The following is a 26,585-nucleotide window of genomic DNA, read 5'->3' as shown; positions in this document are numbered from 1 at the left end:
TATATGTACGTAACGATAGGGGCCTCCCATGTCAGTCAGATGGGTATATGTACGTAACGATAGGGCCCTCCCATGTCAGTCAGATGGGTATATGTACGTAACGATAGGGGCCTCCCATGTCAGTCAGATGGGTATATGTACGTAACGATAGGGCCCTCCCATGTCAGTGAGATGGGTATATGTACGTAACGATAGGGCCCTCCCATGTCAGTCAGATGGGTATATGTACGTAACGATTGGGGCCTCCCATGTCAGTCAGATGGGTATATGTACGTACCGATAGGGCCCTCCCATGTCAGTCAGATGGGTATATGTACGTAACGATAGGGCCCTCCCATGTCAGTCAGATGGGTATATGTACGTAACGATAGGGGCCTCCCATGTCAGTCAGATGGGTATATGTACGTAACGATAGGGCCCTCCCATGTCAGTCAGATGGGTATATGTACGTAACGATAGGGCCCTCCCATGTCAGTCAGATGGGTATATGTACGTAACGATAGGGCCCTCCCATGTCAGTCAGATGGGTATATGTACGTAACGATAGGGGCCTCCCATGTCAGTCACATGGGTATATGTACGTAACGATAGGGGCCTTCCCATGTCAGTCACATGGGTATATGTACGTAACGATAGGGGCCTTCCATGTCAGTCACATGGGTATATGTACGTAACGATAGGGCCCTCCCATGTCAGTCACATGGGTATATGTACGTAACGATAGGGCCCTCCCATGTCAGTCAGACGGGTATGTGGGCGTGGCGTTAGAAGCCTGGTACGTAAGTCAGATGGGCATATGCACGGATCTGGTATACAGGTGTCAGATGTTGGTATGTACATGAATCAGATATGTACATACACGTGACGGGACGCCGATCACACACGATCACACACGTCAGATATTTTCAGACTTCAACACGTGCGTGTGTATAACACACTCGCGGTATATACTACCTGGCAAAACCACAAGTTTCCGTAATGTGGCAAACTCCAGCACACAGCTTCCCAGCACCTCGGGTGACTAATAACATGTTGTGAAAACGGAGAAGCATTGCTTCACACCTGAACGAAGTGTCCGACATCGCCTTGCCACAGCGAGGTCTTCTGTTGCCATGTGACAGACACACAGCACATACTGACCCGGACTCGACGGTTGTTGTACCCACCTGACGGAGAAAGCACCTGTACGTCAGCCTTCCTCATCTGGCCAGCTCACCTGGCGATGCTACACACTTGTGCACCTACAGACTTTCAGGCATTACAGGGCTGCTACACGACGTCTTAGCATGGAACAGGTGTTGGGATAACTGTGCTGCCACTAGCTAGCAGCTGTCAAACGATGTATCATTCATAAACATATTTCTGAAGATGCGTTGCACAGGTGCACGGAATCATCACTAAACATATTTTTGAACTGGCAGATAACATAAGATTTGGCGAATAAGTTCAACTTGTTTTATGGGGATAATATCAGCTAGTTCATGCAGTGTCTGTTGTAATTACTTTATCATGTGATGTTCGTGATATTAGGTTTTTTTCAACGGGTAATTTATAAAACATTCCTAATGTTTCCATCATACGCAGTCAGGATAATAACCAGGCGTGCTACCTGACGGACAAGTAAACATTAGGCAGGTGTTTCTGGATCATGAAGAAGTATTTGTTGACGCTCAAATAATCACCTCATCCTCACTTAATACCCAGGTCCCTGAAATCTACACCTGCCTCCTATAGGTAAAATGCAGGTGTTCTGATAACCGCGTCTACCGTCAGGCGGGGCCCTGCAACACATCGGTTACATGGATCTCACGACATCCGATTTCACGACGTCCCTTTCGGCCTTGGTCCGTGTCCTCGCACCTGCATGAGGTGATGGCGAACTGATGACTTCACGTACTGAACACAGACACACCTGACTGTGGCGAGCTGATGACTCTAGGTACTTATTACAAACACACCTGACTAGGGCATGTTGATCTGTGACTCTAGACCTAACATCTGCACACGCCTGACCGTAGCATGTTGATCTGTGACTCCAGGTCTGACACCTGCACACATCTGACTCTGTCAAGTTGATCTGTGACTCCAAGCATACCCACATACACCTTACCAGTGCAAGTTGATCTGTGACTCCAGGTCTGCCACCTGCACACACCTGGCCCTGGCAAATTGATCTGTGACTCCAGGTCTGCCACCTGCACACACCTGGCCCTGGCAAATTGATCTGTGACTCCAGGTCTAACACCTGCACACACCTGATTGTGGCAAGTTGATCTGTGACTCCAGGTCTAACACATGCATACACCTGACTGCGATTCGCTTAACGACTGAACTTCACTGTTGTATAGAGTCGCAGGCTCAGGTAACACACAGTCCGCTTGAAAACCTACCTACAAATATAGTTGTTGTCATACTTTAAGCTTCACTGCCGACAAAGCCGTTTACGTGCATCTCCTGGAACAGTTGACTACACGCACGCGAGTGCCCAGACCCCCTCATATGTTAAAGTACGGGTAAAGGCAGATTATACCCGCGTTAGCCTCTTGCGGTGTGTTAAGGGGATTAAGGTGTTTGATAATTCAACCGGTTAGCTACCTCAAGCTTCAATACGGTTTCCTTCACAGGCAAATACCAGGACCATATCTGGGTTACGACTGTCAGTTTCAGTGAGGTTTAATATCGGGTATTCTAGTCGGGAACACGGTCTTTAATCAATGTTCATCCTGGTTGACACTATCTGTGAGACTTGTAGAGCGGTGTGGTTGGCGAGGATATGACGGTAACAGTGGGGTAACGGTTGACACTATCTGTGAGACTTGTAGAGCGGTGTGGTTGGCGAGGATATGACGGTAACAGTGGGGTAACGGTTGACACTATCTATTAGACTTGTAGAGCGGTGTGGTTGGCGAGGATATGACGGTAACAGTGGGGTAACGGTTGACACTATCTATTAGACTTGTAGAGCGGTGTGGTTGGCGAGGATATGACGGTAACAGTGGGGTAACGGTTGACACTATCTGTGAGACTTGTAGAGCGGTGTGGTTGGCGAGGATATGACGGTAACAGTGGGGTAACGGTTGACGCTATCTGTGAGACTTGTAGAGCGGTGTAGTTGGCGAGGATATGACGGTAACAGTGGGGTAACGGTTGAAGATTTCAACGACGTGTAACACTCAATTGTGGGTGAGAATAACGGTTTGATCCAGACCACGACAAAGATAATATTTACGTTAGTAAATAGCACAACAACTGCCGCCTTTGGTGGTGTTTGTTTAGAAATGAAATCCAGCGCAGAACCAATAGCATAGGAATGTGTACAGTTACCTGGGTTAAGTCCATTCACTGTTTCAACCTAAATGTTTGTAAGTTTCTATTCCATAGATAAATATGTTTTACACCACGCAGCTAGGGTAAACACCTGAGCAAAATGTCACCTGGTGAGCCTGTAAGTGTATTTATATCAGTATTTTCAAGTGAGGTCTTCAGTCACATCAACAACGGCTACATGGCCGCACGAGTTCCCTAAGGTCCCGAGGAGGTAAGAAAATGGCTCCAATGAAAGTACGGGATCTCACTTCGGAGGGGGCGGTAGTGGAATGGGGACTAGGAGCACTCACCCACCCCTGAACCACAATGGCATCTAACCCGTACCATATGCGTGTAATAACGCGCGGCAAAGTGCTCCAGTATAAATCATATCTGCTTTAGGGAATCCTAACTCAATGGAGGTAGTAAGAACTGTACAGAAGTTCGCGTGCTTGGGTCCGTTTAACCCCTTCCTCACACACCCAAGACAATCGCACGCACGCACGCACGCACGCACGCACGCACGCACGCACGCACGCACGCACGCACGCACGCATGCATATGGGGAAGCTGGCGTCATGTGGCGAAGGAGGAAGACGCCTGGTCCTTCGAGATTGAAGTGGTAATGAATCGGTTTAGAATGTTCGTTTCCCAAAATTTCTGCCACCATCCCAGTGGATGCGATACGGGTGCGTCAGACAAGTACCTGCGTTCTACACAGTGCTACAGGTACACCAACTCACCTGGCATTAAATCCCCACCCCCTCTCCTCATTTCCCATCCACCTCCAGTACATGCAGGTCTTACGAAACGCTGATCTACGTGCGGTTTACCTACATAGATATCCAACATCCGTTTTAATCAATCCTTCACAAACAACAAAATACTTACACACAATACCGTTTCCTTTCAACCACCAGCCCACCGTTTGCAGCTTATGCTTCATTACAAACTAATACCTGCTCTTCCCCTTCCCCCACTCCATGAGATATAACCCTCCTTTACCTATGAACACCTGCGCGTTCTGCTATACTATATCCTTCGACCATCTGTTCCACCGGGCCTGTCACTCACAGTTACATCAGATATAAACATATGCACTATCTTCACTTTATGCATTTATATACTGATTACCTTAACCCTGAAAGCTCTTCTTGATCGTGTTGTAAGAAGAAGCGCTAATCAGCGTCACAAACACGTGCGAAGTCAGAGATTTCTTATCTAACAAACCGTTTTTTCTTTAATCAACTTGAATTTAACACATCTAATCCCCGTCAAGGGGTGTATATTTTGAACACGACGATTCCTTATCATATTTAATGTTATTTTCTGTTATAACTAAACAAATTGGATTTTAATACGATAGCTTATTTTTCTAGATTTTTTAAAGAGATATTCACATCTGCTGGAGTCGCGCAAGCGTCATTAGTTAAACGCTTATATTGAACACGTGCAACACAAGACAGGCTGTAATTATTAAGAACATTTGACGGGGATTTATATCTGATGAATGCGATACTGAGAAAGCGTCATTACGGCATCTGTTCCTGCACAATTGTTCTATTAGCCATTTCACATGGCGGAAAAAAACGTTTCCGGCGCTTATATCCAACTCGACAGATTTACGGCGATAGCAGATATATATATTGACGCCATGCTAATTTTGAAGAAGACAGGGTCGTGAAGTATGATTTGTAGGGTCGCTGTTTGTTGTTTTGCGACAACCTGTCGTTTTCAATTTTCTCGCCATAAGATCGTCTCCGTTGCGGTCATCCCTGGGGCACGACTGCCTCTTGCTACAAGTTGTACAATTGTGCCCCACCCCGGGGGAGAGAGACTGGCGAGGGAGGCAGGCGGAAGGGGGTGGGGATTTGACACAATCGAGTTAACTGAAATGGGGATTTTTCTTCCGTAGAGTCATTTTCCTCTTTGACTAACAAAGAAACCAGGTTTTAACCTATGTCAACAATAGGAGGTGACGAGATCACGTCATGTTAAGTTTTGAACGTTCAGTTTTTGTAGAAAGCGTATTGATACATTGAATTATGTTTAAGAGTGTGATGCTTTTTGTGATTCCATTTAAGGGTTTGTATGTAATATTCGAATGTGTCGTCAAAATCAACTTACATTAACCCGAAAGTAAATATTTCATTCACTTAATCCAATTTTGGATATTTACCATTTAGAATTTGCAGTCATCTCAATGCAGCACATAAATCAATTTCTAACGGAACATCCTTTGAAATCTCCCCAAGAAGATGGTAAATCGATTTGTTGTAATTTTGAGATATGATTATCAAAAGATATATGAATGAGATTTGATGGACAGAATGTAGGCTAACTTTGAAGTGTTATAATATACTTTGACTCTAATCTCTATTACAAATTCCACAGCCTCGGCTCGCTGGTTGGGGTTTTGCTGTACACTTCAAAGGGACTTTACATCAGCCTGGTAATACACAGACAAGCAGAGGCTCGCCGGTTACGTTATTCAGCACCTGGGGAAATCGCACTGGATTAAACAGTATGCATCACCGCCTCAGTAGCTTCTCAACAAAACACAATTTGACGAAAAAAACAAGTTTCAATTAAGACGGACGAGGACAAGTACACATGTGCGACAAGGCACATGTTGTAATCAACACACACCGTACACACTCAGTACGGAAGGTTTTCTAATTACCACGTACGGTAGTAATATTTTAAGACCGTATCTTTCATCGTTTAACCTTAGTGTTTTTAGAAGAGGACGCACTAGCTGTGAAATTAAGACTTCTATTACCTTTACGTCGTAAACAAGGGATTTATACACTGACGACAAACAGCTGGGAAATTGTGCATGTTTTCCTGAGGGTAATTTTCCTTTGGGGGTAGCTTTTGCCCTACGACCGATCTTATGTGCTTGCCGTCTACCCCCTGACACCCGTTTTGTTGGATCGCTCTGATAGGAGCGGGGTAAGGTTAGGTGTACAGTCGCGTAATCTTCCACATTCAGTTTCTTCCACACACTGTATCCACTGACGTTCTCACATTACAATCGCTAGTTTCGGCGGGGAGTGCGAGGAACGTTCCTATGACAAGAAACATGACCCCCGAGGGTCCGTGTCGGGGGTCTACTCCAAGGGGCTCATCCCCCTTGTAATCCCTCCACCATGTGGAAGCATCCGAATAGTGTAAATCCCCCCAGTCTGCTGGGGCCTCCACTCCGGCAAATTGTCAGCGATAAATGAACGGACTACAAAGGTAGGCAGACGGGCCTGTAATTAGCCCGTCATTAACAGGTGTAATGTGGAGCTGGCGCTTACCACTAAAAGAGCAGTTATAGAGCTTGTTACCCACCTATTTCAGCATGAAGACTCCTCACAGTGTTTCCCAGCAACTCTTCTTGGTGACTCTCACTGAATTTGTATTTTTCGTACAGATCCATTATGTACTTGGGTGGGTTGGTTTCTTTTTCGTATGGGTTTGGTATCTCTCTGGATGGCCTAGGAGGGGTGGTGGTGAAGCCCAGCAACTTCCTCACGGCCTCGTGCAACAGAATGTTTTTCCCCGCATCGATGGTCGATCCTTGCTCCTTAGTCACAACATAGTGAAATAATATGTACACAACAATCACCAAACACGATGGATTTTTCATTTTGAAAATTCACTTAACTTCATCCAGTACGATAAAACATAGCAGATACTCTCGTTCAGAGACAACTTTCCCGGTAGACAAAGTCGCCCACGGCGCTTAGTACATTTCACGTCACAATTAGATTGTGAGATTTAGACATACTGCGGTCTTACAGCAGACTGGTATTCGTCCACGGGAAGAGAAAAACAACGTGTTTACTCCAGGTGGGTTAATCTCGAAATCTGTGAATCAAATTCTACACGTTCACAATTTAAATCCTGCGCGTCCAAGTTGTCAAAACTTGAGAAAAGTTTGCACGTAACGACTGAAGCATCGAAACACCTGTCCCGTGAAAAAACAATAGAGAACCACTTTTCTTCTCGACACTTGTGAGCCTTAGTCCTTACTCCGCCAGTGGCGGCCTACTATGCTTCTTTTACACGTCAAAAGCTGAGTGAATGCGCCCAACACAAGCCCCGCCCCCTCGCGTCCAGTGGCGACAGCGAGAACGAAGAGAGGTTTAGCAGCCCGGCAGTAAGCATACGATCTCTGCGGCAAGAGACGACTGTGTGTTGTAGTCAGCTACGGCCGCCCAAGCATACACTGGTGGTATCTCCGCAGGCAAGGGGACTAGCCGACGCACGGCGTATATACGTTAGGCGACGGACGTTGTAACAGTAATGTGCACAGGTAGTGAGCACAGTTTGTGTGACTGACAGTAGACACAGCTGAGGTTGGCATCTGTCTCTCTCCTTGGACAGCGGATCCTTCAAGGTGTAGACCAACCTACAGTTTTATAGCAGGGCTGTAATCCCTGCCAGTGTTTAATAGAAGACCCGGTGGGTTGTAAAACAATGAATGTGTTTACAGACGCTGACGCGGACTGATGCCACAGACTGTTTTTCCCCGATAGTATCAGAAAGGGTAATGTTTTCTAAAAGCGTTGTATAATTTAGATCTGTGTACTACAAGTTTCATCACCGTAAAGAAATATTTTCATTTTCTTCAGATAATTTTCATCAAGCATCAATGTGGATCCCGTCAAGTCATAATAGACCGTCTAAACATGTCTGGCTTGGGTGGAAGGTGTATGGCTGGATCAGAGAGCGTCACTCCACACCCATCCCTGGGGAGACTCCCTGTCACCTGTGCTCTTTCCAACCCAGTACCTCTCGGCTCTCCCCACGGTAGACGGCTGGGAGGAGAAAAACTCCTTTGATGTATCTAACCTCGCAGTTGTTTGTTAAACAAATCTTACGTCAGATACCATAGGCAAAACATTGTGAAATGTCTAGATAATCATTGTCAGCTTCTTTGTAATATATTAGACGAAAATGGCACTTCCATAGGAAACTCGCGTTGCCTATGATTTTAGAAACTGTCGACGTCGTACTAAACACAGATATATCCTGACATTGATATTATGATCATCTCCCAGTCACACTGATGTATATCGCTGTCCAGTGATACCAAATAGATACTACACCGTGAGACGGTAGTTATTCAAAAGTATATAAAATTGATTGTATCTGGCTATTAGAAGAAACCCAGTTAAGTTCGTGTCAGCAGACATATTCTTCATGGCAGGCAATACCCTCATTTAGTCGTTATGGGTCTGTCCGTGGGAGTCTTGTCGGGGATGGTTCTCAGTGACTTGTCGGAGTCCACTGAATGGGTCGCATGGTCTGTCACTGACTTGTACTACCCGCACATCCTCTGTCTACACTGCAGGCATCTTCCACTGTTACCTGGCAACATTTTGCTGACTCTGTACAGCCTATCTAACCGTGTGATACCCAGATTTATTCTTTCATTCACTACCTCATTCACTCAGACTAGCACACCCGGTAGACACACTTAGCCTGTCCCCTGTCGAGACAACCTAACCCACCCAATCGCCTTCTACTGTCCCCTCCCCGTCATCGATCTGATAACAGATAAACAAAACATTGCCCACAGCATTTCAAGTGCCTTCTCTCGGGCCGCGAACCTTTCCGCTAACCCTCTCGTCGTGCCGTCACCGCTCTAATTTGTCTACTCATACAACCCTCTCATACTTCCACACTAGAGGAGCTTCATTCACAAATAACTGTTACATGATAAAAATACGATATTTATTCTGAGTTAGCCTAGTCGATGCGCGGGGACAAACGTTATCAGATGATATGTCTCCAGGATATGTCCCTACATCAGCGCTGTCTAATTTGAATAATTTACAATAGAGGGCCTGTATAGGTGGCGCCTGTACGGAGGGCTGTGTCTCCTTCTCTGTCCCTCCTCAGATGAGCATTCAGACACCGACCATGTCATGCTCCAGGATGGGATGAATGAGAATTCTTTCATAAATTTGATAAGTACTTTCAAAACAACTTACCCGAGGGTTTACTTATACAAAATGAACTTGTTATCTGTCCTACAAAAAGAGTTTTTAATGAAGATATCAGGAAAGAAAAAAATTCCAACAAAAATAAAAGGAGTCATGTGACTCATCCCCACCTCTCCTCCCCCAACCCCTGTCCCCATCACTCCCCAAGTTGCACCCACCCTCCCACCCCGAACCCACTCTCCTCCCACCCAAAACCCGCCTCACCATTCCTCTTACACCGAAGGCAACGACTCTCTCCCCTCCCTCCCCCCCCCCCCCCACTCCCCTCGCCAGTCGCTCCATACCCGTCTCCCCTCTCCTTTGATTATGGTGGGACGGGTAGCCTTTGACGCTTTGACCATACTTGTCATAACTGTCAAATGTTTGACATAGTTGGCGCACATACTTAACAAAATGTTCATTCCTGGATGTGACATCTGACTGATAAGATGTCTGCCGTGGTAATCATTAAATCATATTGTTATCAATTTTCAGTTTCGTTAGCTTTGATCACATTCATTTGGACATGCCCCTGCGGTGGTAATGTTCATCATGGCGACCCATTCACCGAAAGTCGGCCGGCCACTTTTTTCCTACATGACTGGCACGTTCTCTATAATTTCACGACTGACCCGACCCTCTGGGTTACACGACAACGCGGGTCCCTGTTCAACAAGTTTTCCTCATCCGAAATGTGAACTATGTACAAGAACAAGACCAGCCCACACTAGCTCACCCCGGACAGAGAGTGTGGAACGACTCGGTCTTCCTTATATATTAGGCCAGTTTATATATTTACTTCTGGTGGCTTTGTTAGAAAACTATACTGAACAGGACGGTTAATTAAGAGTGCACCAAGGTTGGATATTTCTCAGTGAAGACTGAACGCAAAGTTTTATAACAATATCTCCAAAACTGTATTGACCTCCAACTCATTTTGGTCAGTATAATAATGACCGACTGTCATGTTAATACATCTTTTATTGTGTTTATTTTGAAAGAAAGATATACAACGAAATAGGATTTATAACAGTATGTTGGAACTTATCAGACCCTCCGACGCTTACAATAGATCGCCATGGTTATATGAAAGGGAGACTACGCTCTGTAAACTGACAATCCCATGGGTTGGGATCCTGTTCGTTCAAGTAGCCAATAACTGTGGAGGTCGGTTTGAAAGTGGCCAAGTATCTAGTTTCCAAGGAAACAGAGGTCCAACTTGCTAGACGGTACTCACTACTGTGTGTGGGTACAGCCTGCACAAGGTTGTGGCATAGTCCCGTCCAAAGGAGTGACAAACTTAAGGGGGTGGTTTTTTTTGTTACTTTCAGGGGCATGTTACTTTTCAAGGACACGACAATTATTGTTTAATACTGTGATGCTATCAGCATGATTCGTGTTGCCAACGTCGCATTTGTCCACGTCGCTATAGTCTGAACGTTCCAGTTTTCCTCGTGCGAGGTCGCGTGACCACGCGTCGTTGCTGTGGAATAATAACAATCCGTTTATTTATTGCCGCACGCAGTATTCAGCCAAGAACTGAACCACGACAGTTTGTAAATATACGGGTCCGCATCAGACAATCAGCTATTATGAGCATCGATCTACCCGCTGTGGATACGATGACAAGCCTGACCACTCAATGCCGTTACTCGACTCTTACGTCAAGCATGGGTAGCTGAATACATATTGTAACCCGGATATTCCCGAGTGATAACGATATGTGTTACCGATGCATGACTATCGAGTTACACTCGGATCCACTCGGTTTGTTCCGCTAAAAAGTATTTCGGACATCAATGGAACCGTTAAATTTAATAACCACATATGGTCATATTTCGTCGCATTTCGTTCGAATGTTACGATTGCTTCGATCATCAAATGCGTTTTGTTTTGACGATAGAAGAAAATCAAATCTGTTCGAACATTTGTAGTATGAGTTTCACGAGTGCTGCTGATGTAATAGTCACGTGACCAAGATCCAGTATGCATTCCCGGCAGTGCTGGGTGAGATCTGAGAGTTCATCCTTCTGTATGTTGTTTCAAGATTCAGAAGATACACGAGTAACAGGCAACAGTAACAGATAAACCAGTATACTGCCAGAACGAAAAACAGCTGTTCTAATATCACCACTCCATGGTGACGTCACCCGTTGGTGATGTCATAACCGTGCAGGTCCGTGTAGCAACAGTAGTGAGTGAGTTTGGCTTTTAGCAACATTCCGACAACATCAAGACGGGGGACACCAGCAATGAGTGAGTGAGTGAGTTTAGTTTTACGTCGCACTTAGCAATATTCCAGCTATATGGCGACGGTCTGTAAATAATCGAGTCCGGACCAGACAATCCAGTGATCAACAACATGAGCACCGATCTGCGCAATGGGGAACCGATGACATGTGTCAACCAAGTCAGCTAGTCTGACCACCCGATCCCGTTAGTCGCCTCTTACGACAAGCATAGTCATCTTTTATGGCAAGCATGGGTTGCTGAAGGCCTATTCTACCCCGGGACCTTCACGGGTCTCACACCAGCAATGGGCTTCACACAGTTTACTCATGTGGAGAATCGAACCCGGGTGTTCGATGAACTCTATAACCACTAGGCTACACCGACGCCCCAAAGACAGCAATAACGAGTAAAACAGATCGCGACATCAACAGCTACCTTGCAGTATGAGACTGTCACATGTTCAGTCTGATCATGGCAAATCCTGGAAAGGTATGTGTTTTAGTCTGAAGGGCTCTGAAAGGCACTGAGTATTTCCAAAGCTGATAAGCGTGAATGTGTATAAACCCAAACTGTGATGATTATCTAGTATGGCTTTCTCGTCTCTTTGAGAAAAGTAAACATATCGGACGCAGCACGTTTAAATATTGTTATCCACCTGATGGCTGTGATGCCTGGATGATAACCAGCACTGGTTATAAGTCCATCGGACAGCAACAGGCTACATACATACATCTGTACTAGAGGAGTGGAACAGGTGCGTGTTCTGCATGCAACTTCGATACAAGGCTGTCCCTGATTAACCTGAGACGGATATGCGTGAACTCTCTGTGAACCTAACATTTGAAATGAGATGCACATTTGGGGACTTTCATTGACATCGAAATAGCACTTTCTTCAACACCTTTAAACCGATATTCATTCAAATTTTCCATCGGGGTAGGGCTGAGTGTTCGGGAGAATGTATTTTATGTATAGTGAGTAATTAAATTTGATTTAACGACGCTTTCATGGAAAATTTCAATTACATCATGGAATGTCAACAGTCCGCTTGACTACTTATATTAGCTCCTGGGTTAAACATGGCCAAAGTCAGTGGAAACCAAGGTTGCAGGTGACAAGGGCTAAGAAAGGTCCAAGGCCTTTTTTCACGAAGCAACGAAGCAACCTTTAGTAGAGTTAAACTTAAGTTCAATTGAAAAACATTGCACTATGGTTACCTTTGTGACGTGCGATCACCTTGTGAAGGGAGACCCAGGTCTTTATGTAACCAGGGATAAGATTAGTCCAGGCATGTACATGGCCAGGGTTAAAATGGCCGAAAGTTTTAGTCCTGGGGTATCTACAATCTTGGACCATCTGACGTCCAGACATACCGACAGTCCTGAACAATTTATATCCCCGAACCACTGGCCCATCCACAGACCTGGCCATCAATAGTCACTGAGCATTCTTCAACAGTTTGACCAATCATAGCCATAGTTACGTACATCCTTGAGCCGTTTTAACCATGACCATCTACTGCCAAGAACCAATCTTAGACCTTGTCACGTACATCTGTTGGTAGTTTTAACCCTGATCATCTACAGACTTGGACCATTCTTAGACCTTGCCGTTTACAGACTTGTCTTGACCAGGGCTAAGATTGGTCCAAGGATGTAAGTGACCAAGGATACGATTGTTTCAAGTCTGTAGGTGACCAGGGTCAAAACAGGACATAGGGTTGTTGATATGTCTGGGTTTCAGGTGGTCCAAGATGTCAGGTATATCCCAGGACTGAAAATAGTCCACAGCTTTAGATATTCCAGGGTGTAAATTGTCCATGGCGGTCGATTTTACAAGGTTGCACGTGGGATGTTTTCAGATTCTTCAAGGATGTATGTGTGTGTGAACTGTACACAAATACTTTTACCAAAAAGCAAACAATCAAGAAAAAAACCGAGTGTACAGGAAGCGAGAATACATGTGGTGTTTTATGGTCTAATCGGACTATTGTACGTTCACCTGAACTGGCTCATAAATCAGACTGCGACTGTCTGCACGAATGTCAGTTGCATCCGTGTACATGACCACTATTATTGCCAGAAAGGTAGTCCACCCATTGACAAAGGACATCCACTTAATAAATAACACTTCATTCCAAGGACACTACTTCTTCCTTAAAGCTGCACAATTACTTTCGGGTATCTATGATGTAAGGGCATCTATAAATAATGTCTGTCAATATGGTCTCCATTGTGCTTTCGGCAGCCGCTCTCCACACCAACCGCTCTATAAAGAAAACACAAAGTATTTTTATGTTTAATACACAAGCATGGTATTACACCGCACACTTTACGGCACACCTGAAACCGTTCCAATTAAGTCGTGCTTGAGGGGGCTCTAAGTTCAGTGGCTACCCCCGCTGAAGTGACAGAAAGAGCCCTTGCTGGTTCTTCAGCATTGACGTAATCCTCGCCTGCATTAAGCAGCTAATGAGCTGACTAGTAGCTTTTATATAGATGTTCCTTTCATTTTGCTCAAACATGTTCATTTCGAGATGCTCTTTCCATGATGCTTTGCGAACCCCCGTCGTTCCCATTTGCTACTTAGTTTCCCAGTGGGAAGCTGGGATTTTAGCACACTGTAGCTCAGCCGCTCGGCAGGTAATCGTCTTAGTGGTATACACTAGATATTGCTGAGGTGAGATATGTCTCCAGAGACATGAACCCAGCCGCTCACAGATGATCTATCATCAGAGGAAGTACAGACAGCTTGGGATCCAGCTCTCCACCATAACCCCAAGTTCCAACTGTTTTATAGCTCTCCGAACAAATAACAATTTCCTCTGCACTTGGTAAAAAACCTTTGAGGTGCACATTTAAGGAACGTCAACTTGAAAGACTTTTCACGCTCGTTTGAGCACATTTGTCTTCATTTTGGCGTTATAAGAACGTGTTAATACTGACAGATTTCCTAGAAACTGTGAGTAATACATATGAGTAATACAAATATCCTGATCTAGAAGGAGGGTCCTTGATACACATTCCCTGTGCCAGAAGATGAGGTCCTCAAAAGTTGATACACTGTTCCAGATGGTGAGGTCCTCAGTACACACACGCTGAGCAAGAGAGCGGGGTCATCAATACACATAAGCTGATCCAGAGGGTGGGTCCTCAGTACACATAAGCTGATCCAGAGGGTGGGGTCCTCAATACACATAAGCTGATCCAGAGGACGTAAGGTCTTCTTCAACACATTTTTAGCTTATCCAGGGATGTGAGCAGAGAGGGCGGTTAAGACAAACCTAGTGTGCTCCAGTCAACTGGGCTATGGTCAGAATCCTTCAATGCCTCTAGGAAGGATTTTTAATGTGAAAAGTGTTTTGACGCTTTAAAGTACAGTTATATATATATATATATATATATATATATATATATATGATTTTAAGTTAACAAATGAATCCGAACAGATCATATTTCGCATCGTTGTTTCCATAATGTTCACTGTACTGTGGACAGTTATTCTAAAGCCATTTACCATTTAAGCAGCTTGGCGAAAACAAGGTTATTTATATGCTGCCGTCTCCTTGTCGACTGCTTTTACTGTTTCATGTCGAGATAGTAGCACAATTTGCTAATGAGACCCTGACAGACATTTTAAATTAAACTCTTTTGTAGTATGAAGGTTGAAAGTGCACTTCCTGAACGCTCGGCTGAAGTGCGAGATGTATACCCGATGCTAATCTCGGATTACCCTAATAGTCCTACGTAAGAGGCCGGGATACTGCTTTTATCTCAGGAAAACAAATCTATCTCTGAGATATTGCAAGCAACTCATACACAGGCAGATTTATGGCGCTAAATCCTGATTAGAGCGACCAGGCGTGGCTCCAGTGGCGTTTTTAGCCCAGATGGACTACCGTAGTAATGCATTTACGATAATTAAGCCTGCAGATGTCTCGCTAATGCGTCGTTACAGATTGATCTCGATTTTGCACGTGCTTTATGCGACTTTATCCCATCAAACCATTCGGGATACTTCGATTTTCTTTTTGATTTTATGAAGCAAAAGTAAACATCGTCGTCATTTCATCATTTCCCCTAATCGCTTGGAGAGTTTATGGGAGAGAAAAATCTTGTTTACCCTTCCATGTGTGAGCTTTAGGATGGGAGAATGGACGTGGGGCTTGGTCGCGCTTCAGTTTAGGCTGATAGATGGTCCCACAGTAACAACAGTCTCTAGCCTTGATAGAAATAAAGTCTGTCGACAACTAATTAATTAAATATCAGTAGATTTGCCATAGCATCAAGTCAGTGCATAAATGAACGGCTGCTTTACCTGACCAGAGGCAAGCGAATGATCATGGTACATACACCATGTGTATGAGAGCGTTCACCCATGGATGAGGAACGCAGTCGCGGCGTGTTGTCAATAGCTAAAACGCTCAAGCATAACGGTAAAAGGAAAACATCCTGAGACATAATGTCTGTTTTTATTGATATTTAATCCTGAGTCAGTGATAAGATAAGGATTGTCGGTGAAGCATGCATATCAGAACGTCACCTGTGGCGCTATTGCGGGCGATTCATAAATATATGTATTCACAATGTGAACTAATTTCTAATGAAATCCTAAAATGTAGGATGTATGCAGATATTTGGACATATAACGTCTATATTCACGGGCTTATACAGTTGGGCTATTGACACAACAATGAGAATATTGGGATATCCCCAAGAGCCAGACTAATTGTCATATAACACAGATTTGGGGGCATGTTATAGTTTCATTTGCAAATAATTTGATGCTCCTGGCCAACTCGAGCACCGATGTAGAGTTCAGACATATACACGTATTTAATAGTTGAAGTGCTATTCAGAATGCCTCAGTTTGATTCCCAGCATGGGTACAAGTGCCAAGCATGCTGGATTATTGATAAAGTCCATAATCAACCTTCACTGGCGATACGACAGAGATTAAACAGACTCTGATCGTAGCCTTCGGGTTCGAGATACAAAGAACCACCAAACACTCGCCGTTAACTTGGACATCCAAACACACAGTAGAGGTCGGACAAACACTCACCGTTAACTTGGACATCCAAACACACAGTAGAGGTCAGACAAACACTCGCCGTTAACTTGGACATCCAAACACACAGTAGAGGTCAGACAAACACTCGCCGTTAACTTGGACATCCAAACACACAGCAGAGGTCAGACAAACACACAGCAGAAGTCAGACAAACACTCGCCGTTAACTTGGACATCCAAACACACAGTAGAGGTCAGACAAACACTCGCCGTTAACTTGGACATCCAAACACACAGTAGAGGTCAGACAAACACACAGCAGAAGTCAGACAAACACTCGCCGTTAACTTGGACATCCAAACACACAGTAGAGGTCAGACAAACACTCGCCGTTAACTTGGACATCCAAACACACAGTAGAGGTCAGACAAACACTCGCCGTTAACTTGGACATCCAAACACACAGTAGAGGTCAGACAAACACTCGCCGTTAACTTGGACATCCAAACACACAGTAGAGGTCAGACAAACACTCGCCGTTAACTTGGACATCCAAACACACAGCAGAGGTCAGACAAACACTCGCCGTTAACTTGGACATCCAAACACAAGGCAGAGGTCAGACAAACACTCACCGTTAACTTGGACATCCAAACACACAGTAGAGGTCAGACAAACGCTCGCCGTCAACCTATCATATGCTCGCCCCCTACCTTTACGGACCTAAGTTACACATCACTGAATAATACATAACACCCCTCCTTCAGAATGTGAATATTTTTCTCATTTGCTGATCCCACTATTAACATAAAGACACAAAATTAACACCATCGTAAGAATTATAGCTGAAATTGTTGAATATTTTATGACTGACTAAACACTGGGCATAAAACTCGGTGCGTTCATCACGTTTTTAACCGACAGTTTAATAGTTTATTTAAATAAAGCCTCCTACGTTTTTTTGTGAGAACAGTAACAGACCTGAAACACAAGCGGTCCGAATCGCTGATAAAAGCTAAATATCACCCGAGGATCCTGTAAAGCGGACACACTTTGAGCAGGAAACTAAAATGGTTTTGTTCGTAACCTTACCAAAGTCCTTAGAAATAACGGATATATGAAAGCTATTATATGACCGTTGTCATCATCGCAGTCTGAACGACCACGCGGTCTGAACCAGAAATCTTAGGTTTCTTCCAAGGCCAAACGATTTATCCTGAAAGTATTTGGTTCATCTATTATACGCGTATCTTCCGATGGAAATCTTATTAATAGTATAATACCCCTTTCAGAGATACTAATATCGGTGAACAGTGTTGAGGACATAGATCGCTCGTATACAATCTACACAACATCAGGAGGATCAAACGCAGTTTGTCCGTGGAGCGTTTGGGTGATTACCACACAAGATGTATATATCTGTCTGTACCAGTAGCTGAACCATAATTGCATTATCCACTGTCGACATTGTATAAAATCACTGCCTAAGGCCGATGTAGACTGGCTGACAGACTGTGTCTTCCTGTAACAACGTTAACAATCACAGCGAGGGTACACAGACACTGCTAATTGCAATTACAATCCGACTGACGTTTATACAACGTTGACCTTTCCTGGCGTAGATTATACTGACTGTAATTAACCCGTCAGTGTCTCATAACGAGTAACACGACAATGGAGTCGATTGCAACCGTCACATCCCACCATCTGCCAGTCTACGATGACAGTGTCAGTCTTGCCAGGTGCAGTTACGATGTCGACAGGTCGATGGATCTACCGTCCCTGCTTTAAAACATGACGTACTTTTCATATCGTGAAAGGACATGGCGCTCGCTGGCAGGCTGTAAACCGGAAACGGAAGTTGTCTTGGCCTCGTTTCTATGATTACGCATATTAACGACTGACTACATTCTGTATCGTGCAACGGAGCTACATGCCATTTTTATGTTGTGCAAAATATATGTCAGAATCAGAACTCTCTGACCTCGTTTAGTTATGGTTTCCAGGAGCCAAGACGTTTGGGCTAGACGGGACCAATAGTTAAATACCATGTTAAATTTGTCTTGAGCCTAAAGCGCCTCATTTTGTTGGTGTGTTTCATCAAAATGGAGACCCCGATTAATGTTTGCTGACCTTTCTTCCCAAGCCGTGACAGATAGATTAAATATTGTTATAAGCGGAATTAAACAAATTCATTCAAATATCAACGCACAAAACACTCTTCGGAGATTAAAGGAGATCAGACGCGTGCAGCTATTGTAGAGAGCCGGCTGAATCTGATGAATCCAGAGTGCACGCGTGCAGCTAGTGTAGAGAGTCGACTGAATCTGATGGTTGCGGTTTATTCCCTATTATGTATTTACATGCATTTAGTCATTTAATTAGTTCACACGTACCCCGCCAGCGACGAATGTATGAAAAAAGTAACAGTTTATATATAAATACTAATATAAATACTTAATTAAGATTAGGATGAGGTTTGATCAACTTATTTTAGCTGTATAAAAACTAATAGTTTATAATCATCTTATTTTAGTTGTTGTTGTTGTTGTTGTTGTTGTTGTTGTTGTTGTTGTTGTTGTTGTTGTTGTTGTTGTTGTTACCATTGCTGAATTCCTGACTGGGTTGGTTAGAACATTCAACTAAATAAGAACATTTAGTGAGAATTGAGAACAGGATGCAAAAAATGTGCAGAAAATGTGCTTTGTTATAGTTTGTTAACAAAGAAAAAAAACAACTGAAAAAGTGTTTAATGTGATGCGTGAAAACGTGCTTTTAGTGAGAACTGAGAACAGGATACAAAATGTGCTTTGTAATACTTTGTTAATAAAGAAAAAAAACAAACAACTGAAAAAGTGTTTAACGGAATGCAAAAAAATGTGCTTTTAGTGAAGCTGAGAACAGGATACAAAAATGTGCTTCGTGATACTTTGAAAAAAAAATAACTGAAAAAGTGTTTCCTTTTTTCCTGTTACCTTTTTCCTAGCAAAATCTGTTACTTTCTTCCATTTTTTTTTACCTGTTACTTTTTTCCGTGCACCGCGTGCGACATCAGCTGCAGCCAGAAGCCGACGAAAAACACAAAATGATGATGAAGCAGGCGTTTTTGCGACCGGGCTTCAGTGTAGAGACTTTAGGTTGTTACATAAATGTGCTTTATGGCCCGTTACACCAATGAAATGTGATTTTACCTTAACTGAAGTGTTTCCTCAAAACATTAACGTTTATTCTCCAAATCAGCGTTCACAAATTTTGAAATGTTGTTAAGCCTTTCACTTACAAACCACTTCCACATTAACGACATGAGACGTTTATGGATAACCGTAATTGCAATGTTTGTAACGATGTTATACACACAACTCAAAGGAAGTGAAAGAATATGTGTCTTTGGAAAAAAAACACCCGTTCCTCTGAGATGAAAAGACGTGAAACATTTATTGTCACTGGAAAACGCACCCGTTCCTTTGAGATGAAAAGACGTGAAACATTTATTGTCACTGGAAAACACACACGTTCCTTTGACATATAAAATAGACGTGGATTCAAATAATATAGAAGTTCTCATTAATGCATGCATCCAGTTTTCATTTTCAAATGTAAATGAAAGAAATTATATAAAGAAACAATTAATAAAACCAAAGCAAAATACCTATTTCATTTACAACAGTTTTCAAAGTATTTCTTCACAGTATCGTGACATGTGATTGTTCTACAAAATGCCGTTTGCCCAGCACTCCTCTTTCTGTGTCCCCGTGAAGCAATCATTGCAGATTAGGAGCTACGTCCAGGTTTCACAAACCATGTCATGAAACATGCGCAGACAACTCGTCAATAGCTGTTACTATATTTCCATATTTACTATTTTTGTCTTCCGCTTCATTTATAATCCGCGAGATATATCCAGGTTCGGCCTGGTGCCAAGGCCTACAATGGTCCATTAATCGGGGGTTTGTTTCCAGAACCATATAGCCTCCAGGTAGATGTGTGGAGCGATAACACACGAGGAAGATTGCTTGTCAAATAATAGATGTGAAATGCTTTGTCCAGAGATTAGCCAGTCACTAACAATACTTTATTGTACAAATTGTTCCAACAATAGAATAAACGAGACGTTAATCAGGTGATAATCGACCTCGGTAATGTTGTTTATTGCGGTTTTGTTCGTCAGACATTTGACATATTCTTAAACGTTAAAGGTGTAGTATGCGCGGTGTTATTTTCATCGTCAGTGGGTGAACTGCGCATACCTCGTCAATATGCACCTACGTTATATGACTGATGAGTCCGGGTTCACAAACAACGCTTCTAGTGTTACTGGCACTGAATATAATCCGGAAAAACACGATCTATTTTGTGAAACCCCTGTCACGTGGCGTGTGACACTTGTGATAGATACGAGGTGATAATAGCATTAGACAGAATTATTGCGCGGCAGGGCGAGCAACTACAATGAGATGATTGTACAAATGGATCTATGTTCTTTGAATGATGACTCAAACATGCTCCTGTCATGAAATAGGAAATTAAGACTGTCGTATATACGATACTTCATCTACTCTGTTTGCATGCGGGACATAAATCAGATTGATGTTTCAAAAATTCGAATTATTTAACTCGCAGTTTAAGAGTTGACACTTGGCAAGGCCTATCAAAGCATATTTATCGTTTAATGTTTATGGTTTGAAAAAAACGCCAGTTTTGGCAAATGATTTTGTTATAATAATGTTTCTTTAAAAACAAGACAAAGATGGAAATACAGCACTATTTTGTCCACTCACTAATCAGTATATCCCTATGAAACATGGGTGGTTCAACTGTATAAGGTGCCCAGCGTCGTCGTGCGATCATGGATTCGAACCTGACAATGTGTTCTTGTTTGTAAGCGCCAACCTGACTATGTGTTCTTGTTCGTAAGCGCCAACCTGACTATGTACTCTTGTTTGTAAGCGCCAACCTGACTATGAGTTCATGTTTGTAAGCGCCAACCTGACCATGTGTTCTTGTTTGTAAGCGCCTACCTGACTATGTGTTCTTGTTTGTAAACGCCATCCTGACTCCCGCCTAAGAACATCGTTGAACTAAGCCCCACACTAGGTTTAACACAAAGATGATCGTGAGTTGGGTAAATCCTTTGTCCAAATGTTTAAACCAGATTTAAGGATGTTTTCAAGGACAAAAAACAGTTGTTTGAAATTGTGTTATATCAGAAACATATATTGGAATTGAGAAACTACAGCACAATTCCTGTAAGCATGCAGACAAACACATTCACAGTGCATTCCGTGTGTGTGGTGCGTAGTATGATGGTTACAGCGGTACAGCTTTCGCTCAGTACACGAATGTCGCTGTTTGATTCCAAACACGGATGAATCTGTCCGTGGCAATGCGTATTACTGGCAGTGCTAAATGCGTTCAAATTCATTTACTCACTGCATGGTAACAGAATGACATCGCGTAAAGTATTTGTGGATTAACGAATGACAGTACGCACATGACAGTACTCTCGTTGTCCCCCCCCCCCCTCAAACACACACACACACACACACACACACACACACACACACACACACACACACACGTTGCTACAGCTGCGTTATACGCACCACCGCATCGTTAGACATTGTTGGTGCGTACCTGCTTGTGTGTGCGAGTCTGTAGGTTTTGTCTTTACTCGCTGTGAGAAACACATTTTAATATGATGTAAGCGTATATTTTGCATGTTAAATGCCCATACAGACAATTACACACCGTGAGACGCATATTTTGTTTTAGTCTACGAATCTACAGAACGTAGCAACATTAACGTTGACTCTATGGAGTTGTTTACCCGCCAGTCGTTCAGCCTGTCTGCATTCCCCCACTACACGGGACGTTGGTGTGTCTCCATAAAGCCATGTCATCACTTTATGCTTCTTGTTTAGAACTCATTTACAATTTTCTCAATGTTATCGTGTACGATTATCGCTATCGTGTTTACAGTTAGTAATGGGTAATTTATGCACTTGTATGTTTACGTAGCCAATCTAATTAAGGTATTAAAATGCCGGACTGATACTCTTGCTATACGAGCCACGCGGGCTGCGCTCCGCCATTTTAAACCCAGCATTTTCCTGTATTGTCCGCTGTGTCATTCAGACAACCTTAACTTGGTGACTATCTTAAACGCTGATAAAGAATTAGGTTAATTATTTCAATCTTAATTCGATAATTGCCCTTCCCCTCGCAGCGACGCCAGCGTTGAGCCTACCCTGCCAACTGAGATGGTGCCGAAGTACCGCGAGACTCGTGGGATTTCGGCGAGATCCCGCAGAGAGTGTGGGATAAGATATTGGCTTTCATTACCATGTATGGCGTGTTGCGTATGTTGTAATTTAGAGCTTACGGTTATGCCAAGACTGTTATGTAATTGTGAGTTACCTTGACGACAAACGATTGGTTTGTCTCGAGTCTTCCGACCAATCCTAATGGTTCTCTTAAACTGATACGCACGTCTCTTTACGGCACGTGCTACAACAGTACGAAACCGGAACTGAAAACAGTCTGCTTCTTGTTATATCACGTGTATATTATAATCATGGCTGAACATGACAGTTTCCGTGTAGCTCGGTGTGATAATTTCAAAGGGAGTTCCTCCCTTGAAGAACTGGCATTCGCTACTGTGCCACTCTCTATGATATACTCGGCAGGAGTTATGGCAGCCTTATGTGTGTAAGGATTTATTTGAAATACCCTCATATACCTTCAACACCGTACCACAACACCTGTGTTATTCCATAACTCCTCCTCTTCGCCTCGCGAGTCGTAATGTTTATCCATATGTACTATTGGCACTTGTAACCTTGTCACACCTTCCTCATTACATGATAAAACCTCGCCCCTCCCCCCTCCCCCCCCCCCCCCCACACACACACACCTTCAACAACCCTATCGCTCCTACCCAATTCGCTCGTGTCTCTACTAGCCTTAGTCCTAGCAACCATCGCCTCACTGTTCCTACTCTTTCTTACACTGGTGTCCTCGAGTCTCCTGTCACAGCAAACCCACTGTCATCAACACTATTGCCTCACTCACTAACACTCGCCTACCCTCATGACTACCCTAGTTAATCTTAGCGCCCCGGAACTCACCCACCTCATACAGCACCGGTGTAACACCTGGGAGTCTCTAGTTCCCATACACTCCGGCTGCCTTCAGTCAGCAGATCCAAGCGGCGACTCGACCACGTTGTTCGCCATCCCGTTAATCAGGCGATAAACGCATACATAATTAATATGTCAATACGTGTTAAGTTATATGCGAGTAATCTGCCCATAGAAGTGAAACAAAAGCCTGATGTTGTGGTAGTAGGTAGTCACAAGATGCTGGCCAGATGGTGCGGGAATCCCTCTACCCAGCTTTAAACTGGTCTCCCTAATGAAGCGTGAACTTATGATGTGAGCCGCTCCGCTCCTATCGTCTAAATCAATTCCCAGCTTGTAAGCCGGCCATTACGACAGGCGCCGATACTCGCAGACTTTTCCTGGGGTCACATCGAGCGCTTTTCTGACCGACTTCAAAAAGTGATTTGTCATTTAAACAAAGATTTCATGGTACATGGTTAGACGCAGAGATATGTCGGTGTGAACAAGGCATACAGACGGGCTACCAGTCATCCGGGGTGCCCCCCTCTCACCCCAAGAGGTTCAGAGCTATGTGTCACGCTATTCGCTGCGCATTCTCTCTCTCACACACAGGCATGTTCACAGTGTGTTGTTAAAACTATATGAGATATACACCCGATAGCCGAAGGGGTGGCCTTTAGATGGATCAGATAGGGTCATGCCCGGTTTGTTTCCCACATTAAAGGGACTCTTCGAACAGATATATTTGTGCACCGATATATCAACATTTCACACATGAACTAATCCGCTTCCACATTGCAGGAACTCTTGGAACATGTTTAGCAAACCATAAATAACACGTGTTTGCCACTAACATGGCACTGTCCCCCGCCACTAAAGAAGAATGAAATATTTATAACATATTCGATACTTTATACTTTTTGCTCACACACAAGATGCATGAAATGACTGGTAATCACCCAGTGTAGGCTGTCGCCAAAACTGAGGACATTGGTTCCAATGCTTAATGGAATCTTGCGTTAACATAAGTTGTAAAGAGGACAAAGTGTCATGGTCATACTAGAAATAAGATCTAGGTCACCCAAATCAACTGGTGTTTGCCTTATTCCCCAATGTAGGCTGTCACCAAATTTGAAGACCTTGGGTGCAGCAGTTCATGAGATATCGCGTTAACAAGATTTTGAAGAGTCGCCAAAGAGTCGCGGTGACCCTGAAAATAAGGTCAAGGTCACACAAATCGACTGGTGTCTGCGTAATCCCCCAGCGTAGGTTGTCACCAAATTTGAAGACACTGGGTACACCAGTTCATGAGATATCGCAGTAGCAAGAACCGGGACGAACGTCGGACTTATAGACGGACGTGCAGACTCTGCTGAATACATAGTCCCCCGTTTCGCGTTGCGCGGGGGACAACAAACATGTTGAATGTCCTCTCTCTGTTTCTGTGTGAACATTGCAGTGTCACTGACGCTGACAATCGTGTTATGCAATGTTTATAGAGGCCTCAAGAATACACGATTATATTTTCCAGCTATGGATCGGGAAGAAAGGGTCACCGAGGAGACTGGTGTGTCGCCAGTACCCCGCCGCTGTTGGTTGTGTAGTCTACACTCATTACGATCATGCAACTTGAAATCAGGTTCCGACCTGATATCTGCTCAAAAGATAGCTTAAAGAAAGCACTACTCTCAGCTGCAAGATATTTTGAAAATAACTTTTAACTCTGGGTGGCCAATGTACAATCTGTTTGTTATAAACGGGTTCTCTGAATATATATCGTACATGCACTGACTCAACGTGTGTTCCAAGACATCCTGAATATAGCATTAATGGGATTCTTTCAGCATACTTTATAAATCCATCAAAGAAACCTGTCTCCCAGTTTTGATAGTCTGGGTAACCACAGTTGCCACACTTCTGAATACGTGATAGGGGATGACGTCAGATGGGATGGCCGACAAAGGGTGCATCCAGAGTTAGGACATAACAAAGAAAACTACAAAAGCAAAGGCCATGCGAACTCGGTATCTCAGCCCTCCACACTGAGCTCACTTATACGCTTGTCTTTATCACTGTGTTCAATGTATGTGTATAACAAACATTTCAACATTTCTCTTACTCATACGCCAACATATCGGCGTTTGGTTTTAATGTGCTTTAATCTGTGTTAAGCTCCCTAGGTGATGCAGATGCTGAAATTCTCAATTTAAGGAGAATCAGAAATTCCATTCCATGGGATCCACTCATGCTTAAGGGACGTTACGTTTCCTTACCATCCGTACACTTGTATTCCTGCAGCTGAACTGAAAAGCTAGTAGGAGTGAAAGGAGGTCTTTGTTTAGGAACCTTCCTATCTGGACAAGATACACGTAAAATATGTCACGCCTTGACGTCTTTGAAGGCTCGTATTTGTACATGCCGGAATTCTGACATCGTTGACGACCGCACCAACCACAACATGTCAGTGACCCATCCCACCGGCGACAAGAGGATACAATGATCAGTGAGTAGATGGTAAGGTGAAAGGGAGTTTAACGCCGTCTTCGAGATTATTGCATTTGCATATAAAATGCGTGCGTGCGTGCGCGTGCGTGCGTTTATGTGAATGCCGCCGAGGGTGGAACTACCGCCTATCTGTCGCACCGGCCTTGTCTAGTAGCATGTTCGGGAGGTGATCCGTGTTGGTTTCAGCACCCGCCATACATACCACGGACCGTGACACGAACTTTGGGCTTTAAGTAAGGATTTAAACCAGGATAATACGTACGTGTGCTCATGGACCACTGAGCTCCATTGTTGGCCAATATTAGAAAGGTCAGTCTTCGGAGAACACGGCCTGACAACAATCCAAAAGATGAAATAAATCAGTTTTGATTCTAAAACTGACTGATTTCGATTCACGGAAATCATTTTTAGGCATGGAGTTCAGGCTT

The 26,585-nt window shown here is 43.7% G+C and overlaps 1 protein-coding gene across 1 annotated transcript in view; it reads right to left on the bottom strand.

Annotated features, from left to right (window-relative positions):
• The window catches only part of LOC137284780 (bone morphogenetic protein 3-like), a 45,232-nt gene extending 37,687 nt beyond the window's left edge, over positions 1-7,545 (bottom strand). The window contains exon 1 of the mRNA XM_067816759.1: positions 6,646-7,545. Within this exon, the coding sequence (XP_067672860.1) occupies positions 6,646-6,943 (298 nt within the window). The 5' untranslated portion in view covers positions 6,944-7,545. The remainder of the gene's footprint in view (positions 1-6,645) is intronic.
• Between the last annotated feature and the right edge of the window lie 19,040 nt (positions 7,546-26,585).

The sequence above is a fragment of the Haliotis asinina genome, chromosome 5 (genome assembly GCF_037392515.1).
Source record: "Haliotis asinina isolate JCU_RB_2024 chromosome 5, JCU_Hal_asi_v2, whole genome shotgun sequence".
Classification (NCBI taxonomy): Eukaryota; Metazoa; Mollusca; class Gastropoda; order Lepetellida; family Haliotidae; genus Haliotis; species Haliotis asinina.
This window is presented reverse-complemented; position numbering and strand designations above follow the sequence as displayed.